Source organism: Asterias rubens, chromosome 2 (genome assembly GCF_902459465.1).
Source record: "Asterias rubens chromosome 2, eAstRub1.3, whole genome shotgun sequence".
In the NCBI taxonomy this organism is placed as follows: Eukaryota; Metazoa; Echinodermata; class Asteroidea; order Forcipulatida; family Asteriidae; genus Asterias; species Asterias rubens.
In genome coordinates, this window is record NC_047063.1 from 25591106 (window position 1) to 25609875 (window position 18770).

The following is an 18770-nucleotide window of genomic DNA, read 5'->3' on the forward strand; positions in this document are numbered from 1 at the left end:
CATTCAATTCAATTCAATTCAATTCAATTAAGTATCGGGTAACCACTACTGAAAGGATAGCGGCTAAACAGCGGTTTAACCAAGATTGATAACATAATAAAAATAACAACCATTATTGCAGACAAACTCGGAGAAAAAAATGTGTATTTGGGAAACCAAAAAAGCAGATGTCCACTTTGCCACTGTGTGAAAAAACGTCTAATCTGCTTTTTGGCTAGTACAAAAGTAGAAAAATTGATTTGCCGCAAACGTTCAATCTGGGCCCAATTTCATGGCTCTGCTTACCGCCGAATTCTGCGCTTACGAACACGATTCCCCGCTTACGTGCAAGCGCCGAATTTTTGCGCTAGCCTTGTAAGCGTAGAATGCCTAGTGACGTGGAGTACGCACGCGCAGAAGCCAAAATTCGCCGCTAACCCGTGAAATAGGCTTGCCGTAAGCACAGAATTCCATGCTTCCGTAAGCGCCGATTCTGTGCTTACGGTAAGCAGAGCCATGAAATTGGGCCCCGGTTCTTGATAATTTTACCGAGACGAAGATGGGACATACGGGGTTCCGCGTGCGCCTTGACTAAAGGCTAACCACCATGGAGCTCCAGCCCGACCACGGATTCTGAAGATTTGTTCGCAGTATTTTTTTGCAAGGGCGCCCTCTTGTGCCGATTATGTAACTCCAGCCAAATTTTGAGGCAGCAGTTCGGAACTTCAGTCACACGAAAAGCAGCCATAATGTTATCGCGAAATTTAGCGAGTTTTAGTCGTTTTAATCGACATTTAAATGAGAAGGTACTTCATAGGCTATCAAAGACAAATCCAACTACATGTTTCTTGAAAGATGGTGTAACAACAGGGCATAGTTCTAGTTGTTGCCACCTACACACAAGTCGACTTGCCCCGGCAGCATTCATCAAGAATCTATTTCTTGGACAATTTAACAAGGTTTGTTTTCCTTCCTAATCCTTATTATTTGTATTAGTCCTAAGTCCTATCCTATGTGGGGTAAGACTAAGAGGATAGGGAAAAGTTTCCGTATGGCGCCACCACTTTTTCATTCGCAATAAAATAATATGGAATAGAATAGTATAAGAATAATGTTTTATTGTCACTTGTACAAAAACAAATATTAATACAGTGAAATTTGTTTTGGTTTTGCGTGTCTAAAAATATTATGTTGTATACAAATTACACTAAAAATTTACCATTTACAAAAATACATGGAAATATAATATAAACAACTCTGAAAAGTATTACAATATACAGGCGAAATACGAAAGATAAAAATAGTACGAAGAATTAAAATCAGACGGAAAGTTATCCACATTATTGGAAACTCGTCTTTACTTAAGGCAGTGGACACTTGTCTTTCACGGCCGTTTAAAACCTTACAGGGTTGAATTGCCATGTGATAAAGGCCCTCGCCTTCGGCTCGGCTCGGGCCTTTCACACGGCAATTCAACCCTGTTCTGTTTTTAATGGCCGTGAAAGAACTAGTTGCTACCCTTTTATTCCCTTACTTGGTAATGTCAATGAGTAATGGGGAGAGGTTGATAATATAAAACATTGTGAGAAACGGCTCCCTTTGAAGTGACGTAGTTTTCGAGAAAGCAGTAATTTTCCATGAATTTGATTTCGAGACCTCAAGTTTAGAATTTGAGGTCTCAACATAAAGCATCTGAAAGCACACAACTTCATGTGACCAGGGTCACGGGTGGTTTTTCTTTCATTATTATCTCACAACTTCAATATGACCAATTGAGCAAATTTTCACAGGTTTGTTATTTTATGCATTATGTTGAGATACACCCAAGTGAGAAGACTTGTCTTTGACAATGTGTCCAGTGTCTTTAAAATGAATCTTCTTCGGTGGTTTGTGAAATTGAGCCCTGCCTGGATTTAGTCTTACTCTTAGATGAGACTCAGCAGAGCTTGGCCACAAAAGTGGGGCTACATTTTTCTTGAACGTCCATGCCATGGACGTATATTGCTGGGTGACATGCAACTGGCCTGGAATGCTGTACTTGTCTTTTAAAGTTTTTACCTTTTTGTTGAAATATGGATTTCAATAAGTTGCGATAACGTAATCCTCCTTGAGGGTTACGTTATTGCAACTAGATTTCAATGTGACAGTCTAGGATAGAAATCCTACTATTAAAGTACTATAAAATAAGAAAATAAGAAGAATACTAGTCTCCAGCTAAGCCTAAGGTGCCAATAAAATATGCGGAAAAAGCTGAGGGAGTCCAGTCTCCAGCATACTTGCACTTTAAATACATGGTTTACGGACTAGGTTGGTTAGATAGAACTATATAAGAGGTTCGTTCCGCTAGGCCCCTACAAATATTGCCAGTATCCTGACCTCGGACTCGATTGGTCTAGTGTAACTACTCACACCTAACCCCTAACCCTAACCCATGGCACCACACCAGATACTGGATAGTGTGAAACCTCTTTTAAATCCATAAATTAATTGACCCTCTTTATGGGGCTTCCGCCATTTACTCTGAGCATTTAGCATCCCATGGCCGATTATCAGCCGTTGTTTTATGACCAATGTTTGGCCAATTGAGAAGGAGAACAAGAAAAATTAAGATGAGAATGTTTGTTGTCTCTACTGTGTGGTTAAAGACACTGGACACTATTGGTAATTGTCAAAAAACCAGTCTTTTCACTTGGTGTATATCATTATCAATTGATGCATAAAATAACAAACCTCTGAAAATTTGAGCTCAATTGGCCCTCGAAGTTGCGAGATAATAATGAAAGAAAAAACACCCTTGTCACACAAAGTTGTTTGCTTTCAGATGCTTGATTTCGAGACCTCATCTCAAAATCAAATTTGTGGAAAATAATTACTTAAACTGCGTCACTTCAGAGAGAGCTGTTTCTGGCATCGTATGGAATATCAACCTCTCCCTATTACTCATTACCAAGTAAGGTTTTGTGCAGATAATTATTTTGAGTAATTAACAACAGTGTCCACTGCCTGTAAGTCGTGGTTTCGTGTAGTTGCGATGATTGTAACCCTCCATCCTCCCAATGGTCGAAGGATGGAGGGTTACGATCATCGTAACAGTATTCTCAACAACAACGCTACTCTGGAAATTCCAAAAACTGATCCTACATGTATGTGGGAGTATGGAAATCTTTTTGAAATTCATGATGGTAAAAATGTTTTAACAAGTATATTTCACTCAATCGTAATATTTTTATTAAATTGAATATTGTTGGACTCAATTAATTTATCTTTTAATCTGACTTTAAAATGCAGGAAGATGTATTTCCATACCCAGAAATCTCCCTCGAGAAGTTCAATGACCTCAACCAGATGTGTGAACCAATTGAAAGATTCTTCAAGGAAGATGGTAAGTTCTGTTAGTTGGCTTGGTCACTTGAGGCAATATTTACAGGCAACTGTGGGGTAACCAACTGTATTGGATGCAGTGGGAACATTATGGAACCACAAGATAAATGTTGCTACCAGTACTGTCTTACATACTAGCTCTCACCATGTTGTGTGAAAATGGTTAAATCTGTTAATTTCCCTGCATTACATGGCCTTTACGCTACAAAACCTCTTAAATTCTGTAAATGTGACCGATTCAACCAAAAGACTATTACTTATACAAATGTCTTAATCCTTCATACACTGATGTGTTTTAAGCAGTAAGCACTGTATTACCAATGTTGTGGTACCTTCTGCTAAAATAAAGGAATGGAACTGCCTCTAGCTTTGGTGCAATCTTGGTGGTCTATATGTAAGACGTGCTCTGGAATAGCATGAAGGTAGTGGGTTGGAATCTAAAAGACTATTACTTATGTCTTACTCCTTCATACACTGATGTGTGTTAATGAGTAAGCACTGTATTACCAATGTTGTGGTACCTTCTGCTAAAATAAAGGAATGGAACTGCCTCTAGCTTCGGTGCAATCTTGGTGGTCTATATGTTAGACATGCTCTGGAATAGCATGAAGGTATAGTGGGTTGGAATCTAAAAAACTATTACTTATGTCTTACTCCTTCATACACTGATGTGTGTTAAGGAGTAAGCACTGTATTACCAATGTTGTGGTACCTTCTGCTAAAATAAAGGAAAGGAACTGCCTCTAGCTTTGGTGCAATCTTGGTGGTCTATATGTAAGACATGCTCTGGAATAGCATGAAGGTATAGTGGGTTGGAATCTAAAAAACTATTACTTATGTCTTACTCCTTCATACACTGATGTGTGTTAAGGAGTAGGCACTGTATTACCAATGTTGTGGTACCTTCTGCTAAAATAAAAGAATGGAACTGCCTCTAGCTTCGGTGCAATCTTGTTGGTCTACATGTAAGACATGCTCTGGAATAGCATGAAGGTAGTGGGTTGGAATCTTACCCAAGCAATATGTCTGTGGAATTTAAAGAAAGTACTGAGTATACAGTGGTTAATACACTCTGTGTATGGGTAAACCACAAGCACCTTGTGAACCCTTATGAGGTGCTACCTTAATTGATTGATTGATTTTATTTTGTTTTATTTCAGCCACATGCAACAGCGCAAGCGCCAATATTAAACAGGCTGGATAACAACATTAAATTACATAAAATAGCATAATAAAATGATTGGTTACATAATTTTTTTCTTCTTTTTAAACCTGCCTTAAAGTCCAAAATGATTGCAGGTTAATTATGTTCTAAGTATGTGTATTCATGATCTTTCATTTGTTGCTCTTTTCATTATAGTGGATTCCAAGAAACAAGATGAAGAAGCAAAGATTCCAGATGAAACTCTTCAAACATTGAAAGACTTGGGGCTTTTTGGAATGCAAGTTCCACAAGAATATGGTAGGAAACATAAGTGTGGCATGTTCGTAGTGGCCGAGCGATTAAGAGCACCAAACTCAAACTCTGATGTTTCAACTAACCCATTTGGGGTTCTGGTTGAAGCAGAGGAAGAACAAAACCACTGCAGAAATAAATTTGTACGTGTTTTCCGAAATGAAGGACAGCTATTTACACCCCGATTGCACCCAAGTTAAATCTAGCAAATATCTACAATCCCGGCCATATCTCGTTGGGCCCCCCTGCCCCCTTTCAATGTTGGTTCCATTTGCCGACTGTGTTCCGAATTACAGTCAACATTGAGCGGGGGCGGGGGGGGGGGGGGGGGGGGGGGGGGGCAAATGTTTTGAATGTGAATGTGAATGGGAAGTGCACAGGGAACTGTTGTATCAGGAAAGGGTGGCCCAAGCATTTTGGCCGGGATTGTCTGAGTGATTTTTTGAAATTTTTGAACATGCAAAGAACGCTTCGAAAAGATAATGAATGTCCAAACAAAGTGAATTTATATTTGTAAAAGTGATTATTTTATGGGGGTAGTGGTGTTTATTTATTTATTTTTTTTTTTGGGGGGGGGGGTGGGGGTGTGGGGTGCGGGCGGGTGAGGGACTGGCAGGGAAGGGTCGTCCATCTTGACCAAATCAGATGTTAAGACGAAAGACACATTCTAAAAAGCAACCACATGTACACTATGTCTTAAGTCAAACCTTATTGGTCATACAGAGAGTGCATTGTGTTATTAGTAAACTTGAATACCCCCTGTATGGCGTTAAGCAACTCGTACGAGCATCATTGTGTGGCGCGAAATTTTATTATCCTCTCTTTGGCGCTAAGCAAAAGATTTTACGACTGCTTTTCTCACACTGCATATTCATGCTCGCTGAAACAGACTCCTTGACATGACTTTGCTTTACTCGCTTTCACAAATAAAACATAACTATATTCATGGGTTACACCTAAATTAATTATGTAACTTGGCTTGCATCTTTTGTTGTTCGGTATAAAGTCCATAAAATAATATAAATGAAGACATGTGTAACTCCCAAAATAGCCCGTCCAAAATCTGCATTGCCTTTTACTCTGAGGCGCGATGACGATCCCTGACACGAGCGCCTTGCGCCTGCGTACACAAATAATGTACCTGTCCAATTTAGTTGGTTGCGTTCATGTCTGACGGTTCACCACACGGTTAACCATAGCATTTTGACTGCCAACTTACCGGGAAATGTCTTTTTTTTCAACACGAAAATGCCATTACAGTCCACAAACAACACACAACCTGTTGTTATTTATTCAACAACCTCATTCGTTTTTTTTACACAAACTCAAACGGTTAACCCTTTATACCAAATAGAAAAGAAAATTCATTAATTTCCTTATTTACTTTTACTACGGTGAACCGTGTAAACTTGATTCAAGCGTGCAATCGTTTCTTCCAGTCAACTTGATAGCAAATACAGTATTGCCCCAAATAGCGCCCTATTGTTACCTTGTCCCATGACAGCTAACCTATTGCGGGCGTATTTCGTGTCTCATACAGAGGAATAACAGCCACCTCAGACTTGAAATCAAGTCTATGGATGCTGAGCATCACTGTGCTTGAATTAGTAAGCGAATCCATGGTGCAATAACTAAGAGATACGCTTAACAAAGCATAGTTAAAGCTAAAATGACTCCAGGATGGTGAAAGCAGAATTTTTTTCAATCTTATTTGTATCAGCTTACTCGCCATACAATTAATATTAATCGCTTATACCCATTCTTTCATTTTCCAAGCGCATTTTTTATACTACTATTTTACTTATTTCTTATTAATTCTGCCAACATAATACGGGCCTAATGGTGCAACCCCCCCCCCCTTCTCAAAAGACAGATAAAATACAAAAGTTGCCTGTGTGTGTACTTTTGTGTTAACACGCTGTACTCGGCAATAAATAATAATGTATGTTAATGCACAATACAGTTAGCCACCTTCCCCAACCCTACAACACATCATTACTGATTTAGACTTTTTCCCGCAACCAAACATAATTGACTGTCAATTCCCATCATAGTCAGACCCCCACCCCACCCCCCCACACCCACCCCAACAAAAATACTTGCTGATTTAAAATCTTTTTAAAGCCCTACTCAGTTATAAACGCATATCCAATGTCTTTTGATATTAACAGTCCTGTAAAAGCATTATCTCCTAATCAGGAAAGGGTGGCCCAAGCATTTTGGCCGGGATTGTAGTCTTGTCAAACTTACTATTTTTAAAGCTTTAGTAAAAGTTTTCTTTGGAATTTTGCCACTGTACCCTCTGTTATATTTGAAAAGGAACAACTATTTGACATGGCTGGCGGGCTAGTGAGAAAGGGTTTTGACTCGCCCAACGCTATTTTCACTCGTATTTGGCGACTGGGCGACCGCAAATTTCGAACCCTGTAGCTTAGTTAATGTTAGCTGAAAGTCCCATGGGATTTCTTATGTCAGGGGCACCCAAGCATTCACCATTGGAATTAAATGGTCGGGTAGGGTAGGGCCATCTATAATAATTGTAAATAACACCAAAACTGTACAAGAGCTCCAACAAAGTTAAGCTATTATCTGTACGCTTTACAATAAATCAAGGAAAACTAGACCTGATTGCATTTGTGCACAAATGCAGAGCTGTTTGGTAAACAACATTTTCAAATTTCTCATCTGAAATTGACATTTTAATAAACAAAGCAGTTATGACCAATCCTGGCTACTTAAAAAAATAATTTAGATTATACCATGTACAGGGAGCAATTAATGAGTTAAAGGTGCAACAAATGAAAAAAATCATAAGAAATCATGTGATGACGTCATTATAACGTCATCACATAATTCACAAGAACTTGCCAATGTCTAACAACCTACCAAGTTTCAACATAGTCGCATTATTACTTCGGGAGTTATACGACTTCAAAAAGTGCACCTTTAAGGCCGCGTCACGTGACCCCCGATAAAGTCATTGATCTGAAACTTCACACAAATGTTGCCTGCCCGACAGTAAACGTGTGTGTAAAATTTGAAGTGATTACACTAAACTTCACCACACACATCTTCAAAAAGTCCGTTTTAAGGAGTTTTCAACCTGTCTCTAGTGGGCGCTGTTGCGTTTAGTTATGTCATCGATATTTGTTTTGAACTGCCCACCCTTGCTAGACACTATCATCGTTAAACCAACTTCATAACTTTTGCACATTTGAATTAGAGGGCACTTCCGGTTTCAACTGGAAGTAGAGGTCATATGAGGTCACGCACACAAAATAAAATGAAGACCTAATTTATCCCTACCCAATCCCGCAAACAAAAACCTGCGGTCTCGATTTGATATAGATTTTCAAACAGTTAACATAAAACACCTTTAAGATGATGTCACGTGACCAGTGATGACGTCATCATGAAATCCTTGCTTTAGGATCATCATCATAGGACCAATACCTTTCATGACGGAGCTTGCCATTGCTTAGGATCCTCATCATAGGACCAATACCTTTCATGACGGAGCTTGCCATTGCTTAGGATCATCATCATAGGACCAATACCTTTTATGACGGAGCTTGCCATTGCTTAGGATCCTCATCATAGGACCAATACCTTTCATGACGGAGCTTGCCATTGCTTAGGATCATCATCATAGGACCAATACCTTTCATGCGGAGCTTGCCATTGATCCTCATCATAGGACCAATACCTTTCATGACGGAGCTTGCCATTGCTTAGGATCATCATCATAGGACCAATACCTTTCATGACGGAGCTTGCCATTGCTTAGGATCATCATCATAGGACCAATACCTTTTATGACGGAGCTTGCCATTGCTTAGGATCATCATCATAGGACCAATACCTTTCATGACGGAGCTTGCCATTGCTTGTGTACAGTTAAGAATGTGCATGAGGATATTACCTGTGTACAAAATGCAACTACATACGGAATACACGCAATCGGGTGTGTGTACAAGGACACGGCATAGTATTTGTGTACAAATGATTACGCACATTGGCATGGCATTGACTGCGTGTACAAATGATTACGCACATTGGCATGGCATTGTACTTCGTGTACAAATGATTACGCACATTGGCATGGCATTGTACTTCGTGTACAAATGATTACGCACATTGGCATGGCATTGTACTTCGTGTACCAATGATTACGCACATTGGCATGGCATTGTACTTCGTGTACAAATGATTACGCACATTGGCATGGCATATGTACTTCGTGTACAACAATGTGTGCGTGAGGCTATGGCACGCAACCTTATGGCATTGCACAAATACATAGCTGTTTCGTCAATAACTTTTCAAGTTTCTCATTTGAGTTTTAAATTTGTTGTGTATTCAAAGCAATTTTCGTGTACAAATGATTACGCACATTGGCATTGCAATGTGTGCATGAGGCTATGGCACGCAACCTTATGGCATTGCACAAATACATAGCTGTTTCGTCAATAACATTTCAAATTTCTCATTTGAGTTTAAATTTGTTGTGTATTCAAAGCAATTTGCCCAAAGTGGCATAAATAAAGAAATAATTTGGATTATACCATGTTCAGATAGCAATTGATGTGTTAAAGGTGTAAAAATTGAAAAAAAATCATTAAAAATCATGTGATGACGTCATCATGATGTCATTCCACAATTCACGAGAACTTGCCAATATCTAACAATCTACATAATTTCAACATAATGGCGCCATTACTTTGAGAGTTATACTTCAAAAAGTGCACCTTTAATACCGCGTCACGTGACTCCTGATGATGTTATTGATCTGAAACTTCACACATATGATGCCTGCCAGACAGTAAATGTCTGTGTACAATTTAAAGTGATAACAAAAAACTTTGCCACAGACATCTTCAAAGAGTCCATTTTGAAGAAATTTCAACCTGCCACTAGAGGGTGCTGTTGCAATTTATGACGTCATCAATACTTTTTTTAAACTGCTCACCCTCGCTAGACACTTACGTCCATGGGAAAGTAACTTCATAACAGTTACCACTTTTGAGTTACAGGGCACTTCCGTTTTTGGCCCGTTTCGACCGGAAGTAGAGGTCATGTGAGGTCACGCACATAAAATAAATTGAAGACCCAATAAATCCCTACCCAATCCCGTTAACAGAAAACTACGGTCTCTTGTGGTTGATTTGATATAGATTTTCAAAGATTTAAATAAAAGACCTTTAAGAGGACGTCATGTGACCGGTGATGACGCCATCATGACGAATTTCTTTTAGGACCCTCCTTGCACCAATGCCCTTCATCACTGAAAGTTTCATTGCAATTGCTCTTTAGGAACCATGCAAAAACATGCGAGTACTGAATAATCCTGAAACAACCAAATAAAAAACCGAACAAAAACAATAGCTGTTTCGCTGCGCTGTGCTACGAAACAGCTAATTACTAAAAATGCTTTTACCAAGTACTTTACATGAATCGCACTACTACAATTCAAAGGGTTTTCTGCATAAACGTAATAAAAAGAACTTCTAAATTGCCGAGCTCAGCTCTCCTCTGAGCCTCAACAGTTCCAATGCATCTGTGCCAGCGAGAGCTCTGCCTGCCTAGCTCTACTTTAATAAAGTGTACACAGAACATACAAAATAACAATTTCAATCATCTTCCATGGGTCTAGCTGTAAGAGTTCCTGATCAGCAAAGTGTTGGTTTGAGTCCCAGGAAGCGTAGTGCTTGTTATTAAGCTAGGCATTAAGCAGAAGGTCCCGTGAACTAGGATTGGTAGTGCACATAAAAAGAAGCAAGAACACTAAACGTAGAAGGATTAACCCTAGTGTTTCTGGGTCTAGCTGTAAGAGTTCCTGATCAGCAAAGTGTTGGTTTGAGTCCCAGGAAGCGTAGTGCTTGTTATTAAGCTAGGCATTAAGCAGAAGGTCCCGTGAACTAGGATTGGTAGTGCACATAAAAAGAACTAAGAACACTTAACGTAGAAGAATTAAACCTGGTGTTTCTGGGTCTAGCTGTAGAGTTTCTGATCAGCAAAGTGTGGGTTTGAGTCCCAGGAAGCGTAGTGCTTGTTATTAAGCTAGGCATTAAGCAAGAGGTCCCGTGAACTAGGATTGGTAGTGCACATAAAAAGAAGCAAGAACACTAAACGTAGAAGGATTAACCCTAGTGTTTCTGGGTCTAACTGTAAGAGTTTCTGATCAGCAAAGTGTTGGTTTGAGTCCCAGGAAGCGTAGTGCTTGTTATTAAGCTAGGCATTAAGCTGAAGGTCCCGTGAACTAGGATTGGTAGTGCACATAAAAAGAAGCAAGAACACTTAACGTAGAAGAATTAAACCTGGTGTTTCTGGGTCTAGCTGTAGAGTTTCTGATCAGCAAAGTGTGGGTTTGAGCCCCAGGAAGCGTAGTGCTTGTTATTAAGCTAGGCATTAAGCAGAAGGTCCCGTGAACTAGGATTGGTAGTGCACATAAAAAGAACCAAGAACACTAAACGCACCAGGATTCACCCTAGTGTTTCTGGGTCTAGCTGTAAGAGTTTCTGATCAGCAAAGTGTGGGTTTGAGTCCCAGGAAGCGTAGTGCCTGTTATTAAGCTAGGCATTAAGCTGAAGGTCCCGTGAACTAGGATTGGTAGTGCACATAAAAAGAACCAAGAACACTAAACGCACCAGGATTAAACCTGGTGTTTCTGGGTCTAGCTGTAGAGTTTCTGATCAGCAAAGTGTGGGTTTGAGTCCCAGGAAGCGTAGTGCCTGTTATTAAGCTAGGCATTAAGCTGAAGGTCCCGTGAACTAGGATTGGTAGTGCACATAAAAAGAAGCAAGAACACTAAACGTAGAAGGATTAACCCTAGTGTTTCTGGGTCTAGCTGTAAGAGTTTCTGATCAGCAAAGTGTGGGTTTGAGTCCCAGGAAGCGTAGTGCTTGTTATTAAGCTACATGTAGGCATTAAGCAAGAGGTCCCGTGAACTAGGATTGGTAGTGCACATAAAAAGAAGCAAGAACACTAAACCTAGAAGGATTAACCCTAGTGTTTCTGGGTCTAGCTGTAAGAGTTTCTGATTAGCAAAGTGTTGGTTTGAGTCCCAGGAAGCGTAGTGCTTGTTATTAAGCTAGGCATTAAGCAGAAGGTCCTGTGAACTAGGATTGGTAGTGCACATAAAAAGAAGCAAGAACACTAAGCGTACAAGGATTAACCCTGGTGTCTCGGTTCACATAGCAAGCACCCTTATTAGTAACCATTTAACAAAGCCGTCCTGGCTTGGAAAATACCCCAAAACAATCAATTCAGAAAATATGGGTGAAAAATCATGGTGAAATAAGTTTGGAAATTATATTTCTGACATGATCTTACAGGGCATAGAGGCACTAGGCAACCACAGAGAGACTGTGCGTTTGAGTAGGGAGAAACTCTGGATTAGGCGCCTTCAGACCATTCAACCCCATGGTCTGAACATCCAAGAAGGAAACGACTTGTAAACCTTTTGTTTTGCCGTCTCCTTTTTCCCCACAGATATCCCCCTGTAGCCTACGCCTTGTTGACTAATTAATTACCTTTTTCCCACCTCTTCCCACCCTTGATATTGTCCTTTGTATTTCCATCCTCTTGTGGTCAAGCCATTCGCTTCTCTTCAACCCCGCCCCCCATTTTTGTCCCCCTATTCATTGTTTACCCCTTGCTTATTTCCTTATGCTTTCTAACCCTATTCATGAATTTCCACTTCCGGCTTACAGGTATGTTTTATTTAGTTACCTGTTCATGTTTGTTGCGTTGTCATTTAGCCTCTGAGAAAGACTCTAGGGTCGAAACGTCAGGCCATTAACTATTTGAAATTATATTTATAAATACTATAAGAGAATGAAGAATCGATTACTTAGACATAATCTGGAACTAGGTAGCGTAAAAGCAACTGACAGACATGAATGCATTTTATGAATGATTCCAAGGTGGATTATTGTTGGTTTTTCATCAGGCAGTTTGCGTTATTTATAAATGTTTGCTGACCTGCTGACCCCCTTCGCTTCTGATTGGGTTGAACTATTGCTTCTGATTTGGTAGCAAAAGTTTACATTTATACAGAAAAACATTAAAAAAATGCAGACAAATTGTAAATGGCCCTCAGGGCTTCGCCACTCGCGTGTGTGGTCTTCCTTTCCAGTTGCTGAGGATTAGGGCTCAACAAAGCTGTCCAAGCCATAAAGGCCTTGAAAAAAGGCTACCTTTATAGTTGCCCTCTGGCTTGCAAGCTGTAGTGAATAAGTTCACGCATCCTTAGTTTCATTGGCACAAATGTATAATAATTACCTGTAATTTGAATCTACAGATTATGAGAGAAGATTTATAATCTTTGAATTACAGGTGGCCTAGAACTGTCTAATACTGAGTTTGCAAGAATAGCTGAAATCACTGCTCTAGATGGTGCCATCGCAGTAACGCTAGCTGCACATCAATCTATTGGACTTAAGGTAGAATTCACTTCAGCTCTTTCAATATTGGTGCTGTTTGTTCAAGGTTGTCAGTTTAATTAAAGCATCAGTTTATTTTGGTAAGACATGAAGTTTCTTACATTGTGAAGTTGATTCACACCAGTTAAGAATATCATTTTTAAGATGACAGCTTAAAGATTTATACAATATTATCATTTCGGGTAGAATAAACTTTATAATTCTCACGAAAGCCTTATTCGTGGATCTTTAGAAAGTGCAGTTTTTATTTATTTTAAAAGAAAAATACAGAAAAAACTGTAAACTGAGTTAATTGCGATAATCTTCTAGATACGTATGTGTGAACCGTCTGGGCCTGAGCTCACCCAAATCTTCTTACTTGTGAATTTCTTCTAGGGTATATTGATAGTCGGCACAGATGAGCAGAAGGCAAAGTACCTTCCCAAACTTGCAACTGGTGAACATGTTGCTGCATTTGCCCTAACAGAACCAAGCAGGTTAGTACAACAGGAACCAATTATCCATTAATGGATATATGTGGACCAGAGACATTGGTAAAGTTTGCCACTTCTGAATGAAATATGTACATGTAGTTCTTCCTCCACTAATTAAAAAGTGATTTCACCTTTTTGCCATTTACGTATTGAAATTGCAGTATTTGATGGTGTATAGGAGTTTAACCTGGCTTTTGTAATTCCATTTTATCTTATTATTTGATTGTATCAGGGTCTGTTTTTCTAAGGTCTCCACTTGAGGGGGGGGGGGGGGTGTCTCTGGCTGTTGCAGTGAGTAATGAATGGCTTCTGACTGGCAATTCCTGAACAAAGATATTGACAAATAGTGAGACTGCCAACATTGGGCTAGATAGCACAGTAGGTAGAGCTTCAGTACATTAATCCAGATGTTGCAGGTTCAAGTCCCACTCTAGTTCATTTTGTTTCCTTCAACCCAAAACTACACTGTCGGTTTCTCTTGTGATTTATTAACTGATATTTGAAGCAAAAAATTGCATCTACATAAGATGATCCTTATCCTGCTGCTTCCCTTGGTTGTATTGTAAACTTGGGGTTGGCTATCTAGCCCAATATTGGCAGTCTCACTATTTGTCTTGGCTATTCGCCAGTCACAAGCTGAATGGCTACTGACTAGCCTTTCCATTGCAAAATAATTGTAGGGAGACCATCAGCATCAGTGTTAGATAGTCTAGTTTGTAGGGCACTAGTACTTTAACATAGAGGTCACAGGTTCAAGCCTAGCCCTGGCGGCCTTACACTTTCGTTTTGTACTACAGTGACGTCCTGGACACCAGGGTACATTTCTGGGGCGGAAAATTTTCACAGCTTCATAACTCAAATCTTACCTGCAAGAAAGCACCAATTTCAACAGATTCACATTCCATGGCAGCATATGTTTTTCTGCGGTGGGTTTTGATCGTCATATATTCTTCACAAATCCGTCATTTTCATGAAATAATGCAGCTCCCAAGGAATTCCCATTTTTGTTCGTACTCTCACAGTCTGCCGTGTGTACGCAAGACGCATGACGCGCAAACTTTGAATTGTGTTGTTAACGCTGTGTATTCAAGATACGGTGACCAAGAATTCATGCGTCTAAGCTTGCATCATGCGTCTTGCACGCGAATGTTTACGTGTACGCACGACAACAGACAACACTGTGAGAAAACGATCGAAACTGGAATTTTTTAACGTTGGAAGCTGCATTATTTCATGAAAATGACGGATTTGTGAGGAAAATATGAGGACCAAAACCCACCGCAGAAAAATGTATGCCGCCATGGAATGTGAATCTGTTGAAATTAGTGGCTTGTTGCAGGTAAGAATTAAGTTATGAAGCTGTGAAATTTATCCACCCCAGAAACGGGCCTCAATATTTAGGACTCTGTTCCTGTGTACAGAGAAAGAGTCCTATATAGGGCTAGTTCAAGCTGTGCTCTAATCAATTTTCTTTCTTCCACCCAAAATTTTCCTTATAGCAGAAATTCAATTTGTATTAAACAAAACAAGTTGTGTAATGTTTCCAAGCTTACTAAATGTTGGTGGAGGAGTAAACTTATGTTGTTGCATCTGTCTCCATTAGTTTTGTCAACATGACAGTGTGCTTGAGATCAGTATCTGAGGGCCATTTAACGAAAGTTTCAGCCTCAGGTTGAGTGCAGGTATAACTTTGAAAGAAAGATATCTTTAAGATAATAATGATCTTTTTTTTGACATACAGTGGGAGTGACGCTGCGTCCATACGCACCAAAGCAACACTTAGTGATGATGGAAAACATTTCCTTATTAATGGAAGCAAGGTGGGTTTAAGTAAAGCGTTGTGGTACCTTTTTTGTGTAAGAACGATATATAAATGCTTAGATTATTATTATTATTGTATTAAGTAGAGTGTCACTACAAAGGTGGGGTTTTCTACTGTATGGCATCAAGTGCTTTGAGTAGATGGTGTTGCTTAACAAATTACTAGCTGAGCAAATACTAGTAAGGAATAGCTATAAAGTGTGTCTCTCGTGTGTTGTTTTGTTTGCATCCAAGGCTGTATGGTAAACTTGGTTTACAGGTTGAATGCCTTATGACTGGTACCTCGAACAAAGATATTACAGAGGTTTCGCAGAGACGCGGATACGAATACGCATACAGATATCGAACCGTACGCATTCGCGTCAAGTGAGCTGTGTAGTTTTGTTTCGCAAACCAAATGGCTGCACCCATGGACAATCGCCAGCGAGAGGATTTACTTGGCTTGGCCATAGAAATTGAAGACGAAGATGCAATTTGTTTTCTCCTTCTTCCTAAATTCGGCCCAACAGCATTTGATCCTGATTTTCCTAAGTTTCGTTTGGACAATCTGACCGATGAGCAGTGTCGTAGCAATTTTAGATTCAACAAACAGGTAGATATGTATAGTTTTATTTTAATTTTATGTAAACTTAGTGTAGGTTAGCTACATAGGTAGGCATTGCAACATTCGAACATTCATAATCACAATAAATAGACTGAGTGATAGAAAAAAACATGATCATACCATTCATTGAGCAGTTGGGAATGGTCTTACCACATGACATGCATGACATATGATTATTATTTAATAAAACTTCAAGGGCCTTGCCAGACTTATTTTCAGGTTGTTGACAATGACAATTGTAATAATATACAAAATCTGAATATTTTGACAATGACATGTTAAGGTGATGTGTCTGAACATGCTGATGAGTGAGGATAGGGGTGCCTTTTTAGGCTTTAGGTAACTGTAAACATCACAAACTGCAAATTTGGGGGGGGGGGGTCCTCATGAAATGTTGTGCTGATTCCTTCATGGATTTTATGAAATGTACATTTTTGGTCAGTCTCTCTTAAAAAAGAGTTGCACACTAACATCATCCTTTTCATGTCTCTTCAATTTACACAGGCGATCTGACAGCTTGCTACTAGGTTACACTTGGCCGAAAGGATAGTCTGCCCTAATAGAACTGTTGCTGATACATGTAGAGTCGATGGTCTGTGTATCCTTCTAAAAGGCGGTTTGTTTACCCCAACCGACTTGCAGATTTGGAGCCGTTTTTTGGACAGCCTAAATCAACCCTGTCAATGATAATTAACTGTACACTCAATCATGTGTTTGAAGAGCATGAACATCGTCTCACAAACATAGACCAACCTTGGCTACTTAATAAGTTACAGATGTATGCTGATGCTATTCATCGGAAAGGTGCACCACTCATGAACTGTATAGGCTTCATCGATTGAACTGTTCGCCCCATCTGCAGACCCACGAGAAACCAGCGAGTATGCTATAATGGCCATAAAAGAATTCATTCCCTGAAATTTCAATCAGTTGTTACTCCTGACGGCATGGTAGCCAACATGTGCGGACCTGTTGAGGGGAGGAGACACAATTGTGCACTTCTTTGCAAAAGTGGACTTATTGGTAGGATGGAAGCTGCTGGACTGCAAGATATGAATGGGCTCCCATTAAGCGTCTATGGCGATCCTGCTTATCCTATGCGGAACTTTCTTCTGTGCCCATTTAAGGGTGCAAACATCACTGAAGAACAGCAAAATTTCAATAGATCGATGTCATCTGTTAGAGAAGCTGTAGAGTGGGAATTTGGGAAAATTGTGTCGCTTTTCGCCTTCCTAGATTTCAGAAAAAATTTGAAAGTGCTCCTTCAGCCAGTGGCCAAGTATTATTTGTTGGGTGCACTTTTAAAAAACTGCCACACATGCCTCAACAGTAGTCAAACCAGCCACTATTTTGCAGTTGTCCCACCCACTCATGAGGAGTATCTGAATTAATTACTTTGTTGTGTCCCATGCCAGCTTTATGGTCTTTCAAAACAAAATTTGTGCTTAATTAGGCTGTCTTCTTAGCAACCTTCTTCCAATTTTACCTAGTCAAATTCCAAGTTCCATAGATCATCCGTACCCTGTTGGGTTTTCTTTACAAATTACACCGAATCTTTGAAAATTTATTAATTTTTGCCAAGTTAGTGCCCATTTTCAAAATGACTGAACAAAATCTAGTACAAATAATAACCCAATTGTTGAATCCATGCATGGAAGCAGATGTGTTAGCACATACTTTGTTTTAAACCACCTATTCTGTCCACTAAACACATCTTGATACTGTTGTAAACATTAGAAAGAGAATCCGAAGACACAATAAATAAACAGTTTCTAAATTAACTTGACAATACATGTGTGTGTGATCTTTGTTTTTATTCGGACGATTGTTACTCAGATGAATTATTTCAGACATTTCCAAAAGTCCCCACACCCAATTTAATGGAGGTCTGAAATGTCAACTAGTGGTGGAGATGGTAGTTAGGGTGGTATAGGAGTGGATAGGTAGGAGACTCTTTAAGGCCTGCAGTATTACTTAGTAGCCATGGATAAATGAAACCAAATACAACTGAAAAGGGAACAAAAACTGGATTTTTATCAGCAGAGAAAAATAAAAGCAGAGTGGGGCTGCAAGAAGTATCCATTAATACAAAAAACAACTTCCTTACGCTTTCAGTGACATAATTTCTGCTTGTCGATGTGCCTTTAGGGAAGTTTTCGTGCGATCTTTGCATGCTCGGAGAGTTACTTTTTTGTTGTGCAATGTCGAATTTATGTTGCACAAAACTGTCTCCCATTGCCTGTGTTTTTCTGGGCCTTGATGATGGTATGGGTTTATAGCAACTACTTCCTTCAACAGGACTATATCAAGCCCTGGGTAGAACCAGACTGATTTTGCAAATGACATGTTGACATGTGTGAATGAACCTAAAAAGAGAACACATTACCAAATTTCTGTTAAAAAAAACAGAAGAGGCAGAAATGAGAGAGAGATGTTAACCAACTCTTTGAATGTCATGTATTTTTATTTTAGGAAGGGTCCTTCAACCCTAGCCCCCCCCCCAAAAAAAAAAAATGCCAATACGCTAGATACATCTGCTCATTGGCCCCTTTGCACCATGAAGTGTGAGATTTTATAGAAATTAAACCCAATCTTGTTTGCCCCCAAAATAG

At 39.5% G+C, this 18770-nt stretch overlaps 1 protein-coding gene across 1 annotated transcript in view; it reads left to right on the forward strand.

Moving 5' to 3' along the window:
- Positions 1-656: 656 nt before the first annotated feature.
- Positions 657-18770, forward strand: part of LOC117306776 (complex I assembly factor ACAD9, mitochondrial-like) — a 34997-nt gene continuing 16883 nt past the window's right edge. The window contains exons 1-6 of the mRNA XM_033791281.1: positions 657-938; positions 3268-3361; positions 4721-4822; positions 13154-13260; positions 13636-13736; positions 15475-15553. Of these exons, the coding sequence (XP_033647172.1) occupies positions 729-938; positions 3268-3361; positions 4721-4822; positions 13154-13260; positions 13636-13736; positions 15475-15553 (693 nt within the window). The 5' untranslated portion in view covers positions 657-728. The remainder of the gene's footprint in view (positions 939-3267; positions 3362-4720; positions 4823-13153; positions 13261-13635; positions 13737-15474; positions 15554-18770) is intronic.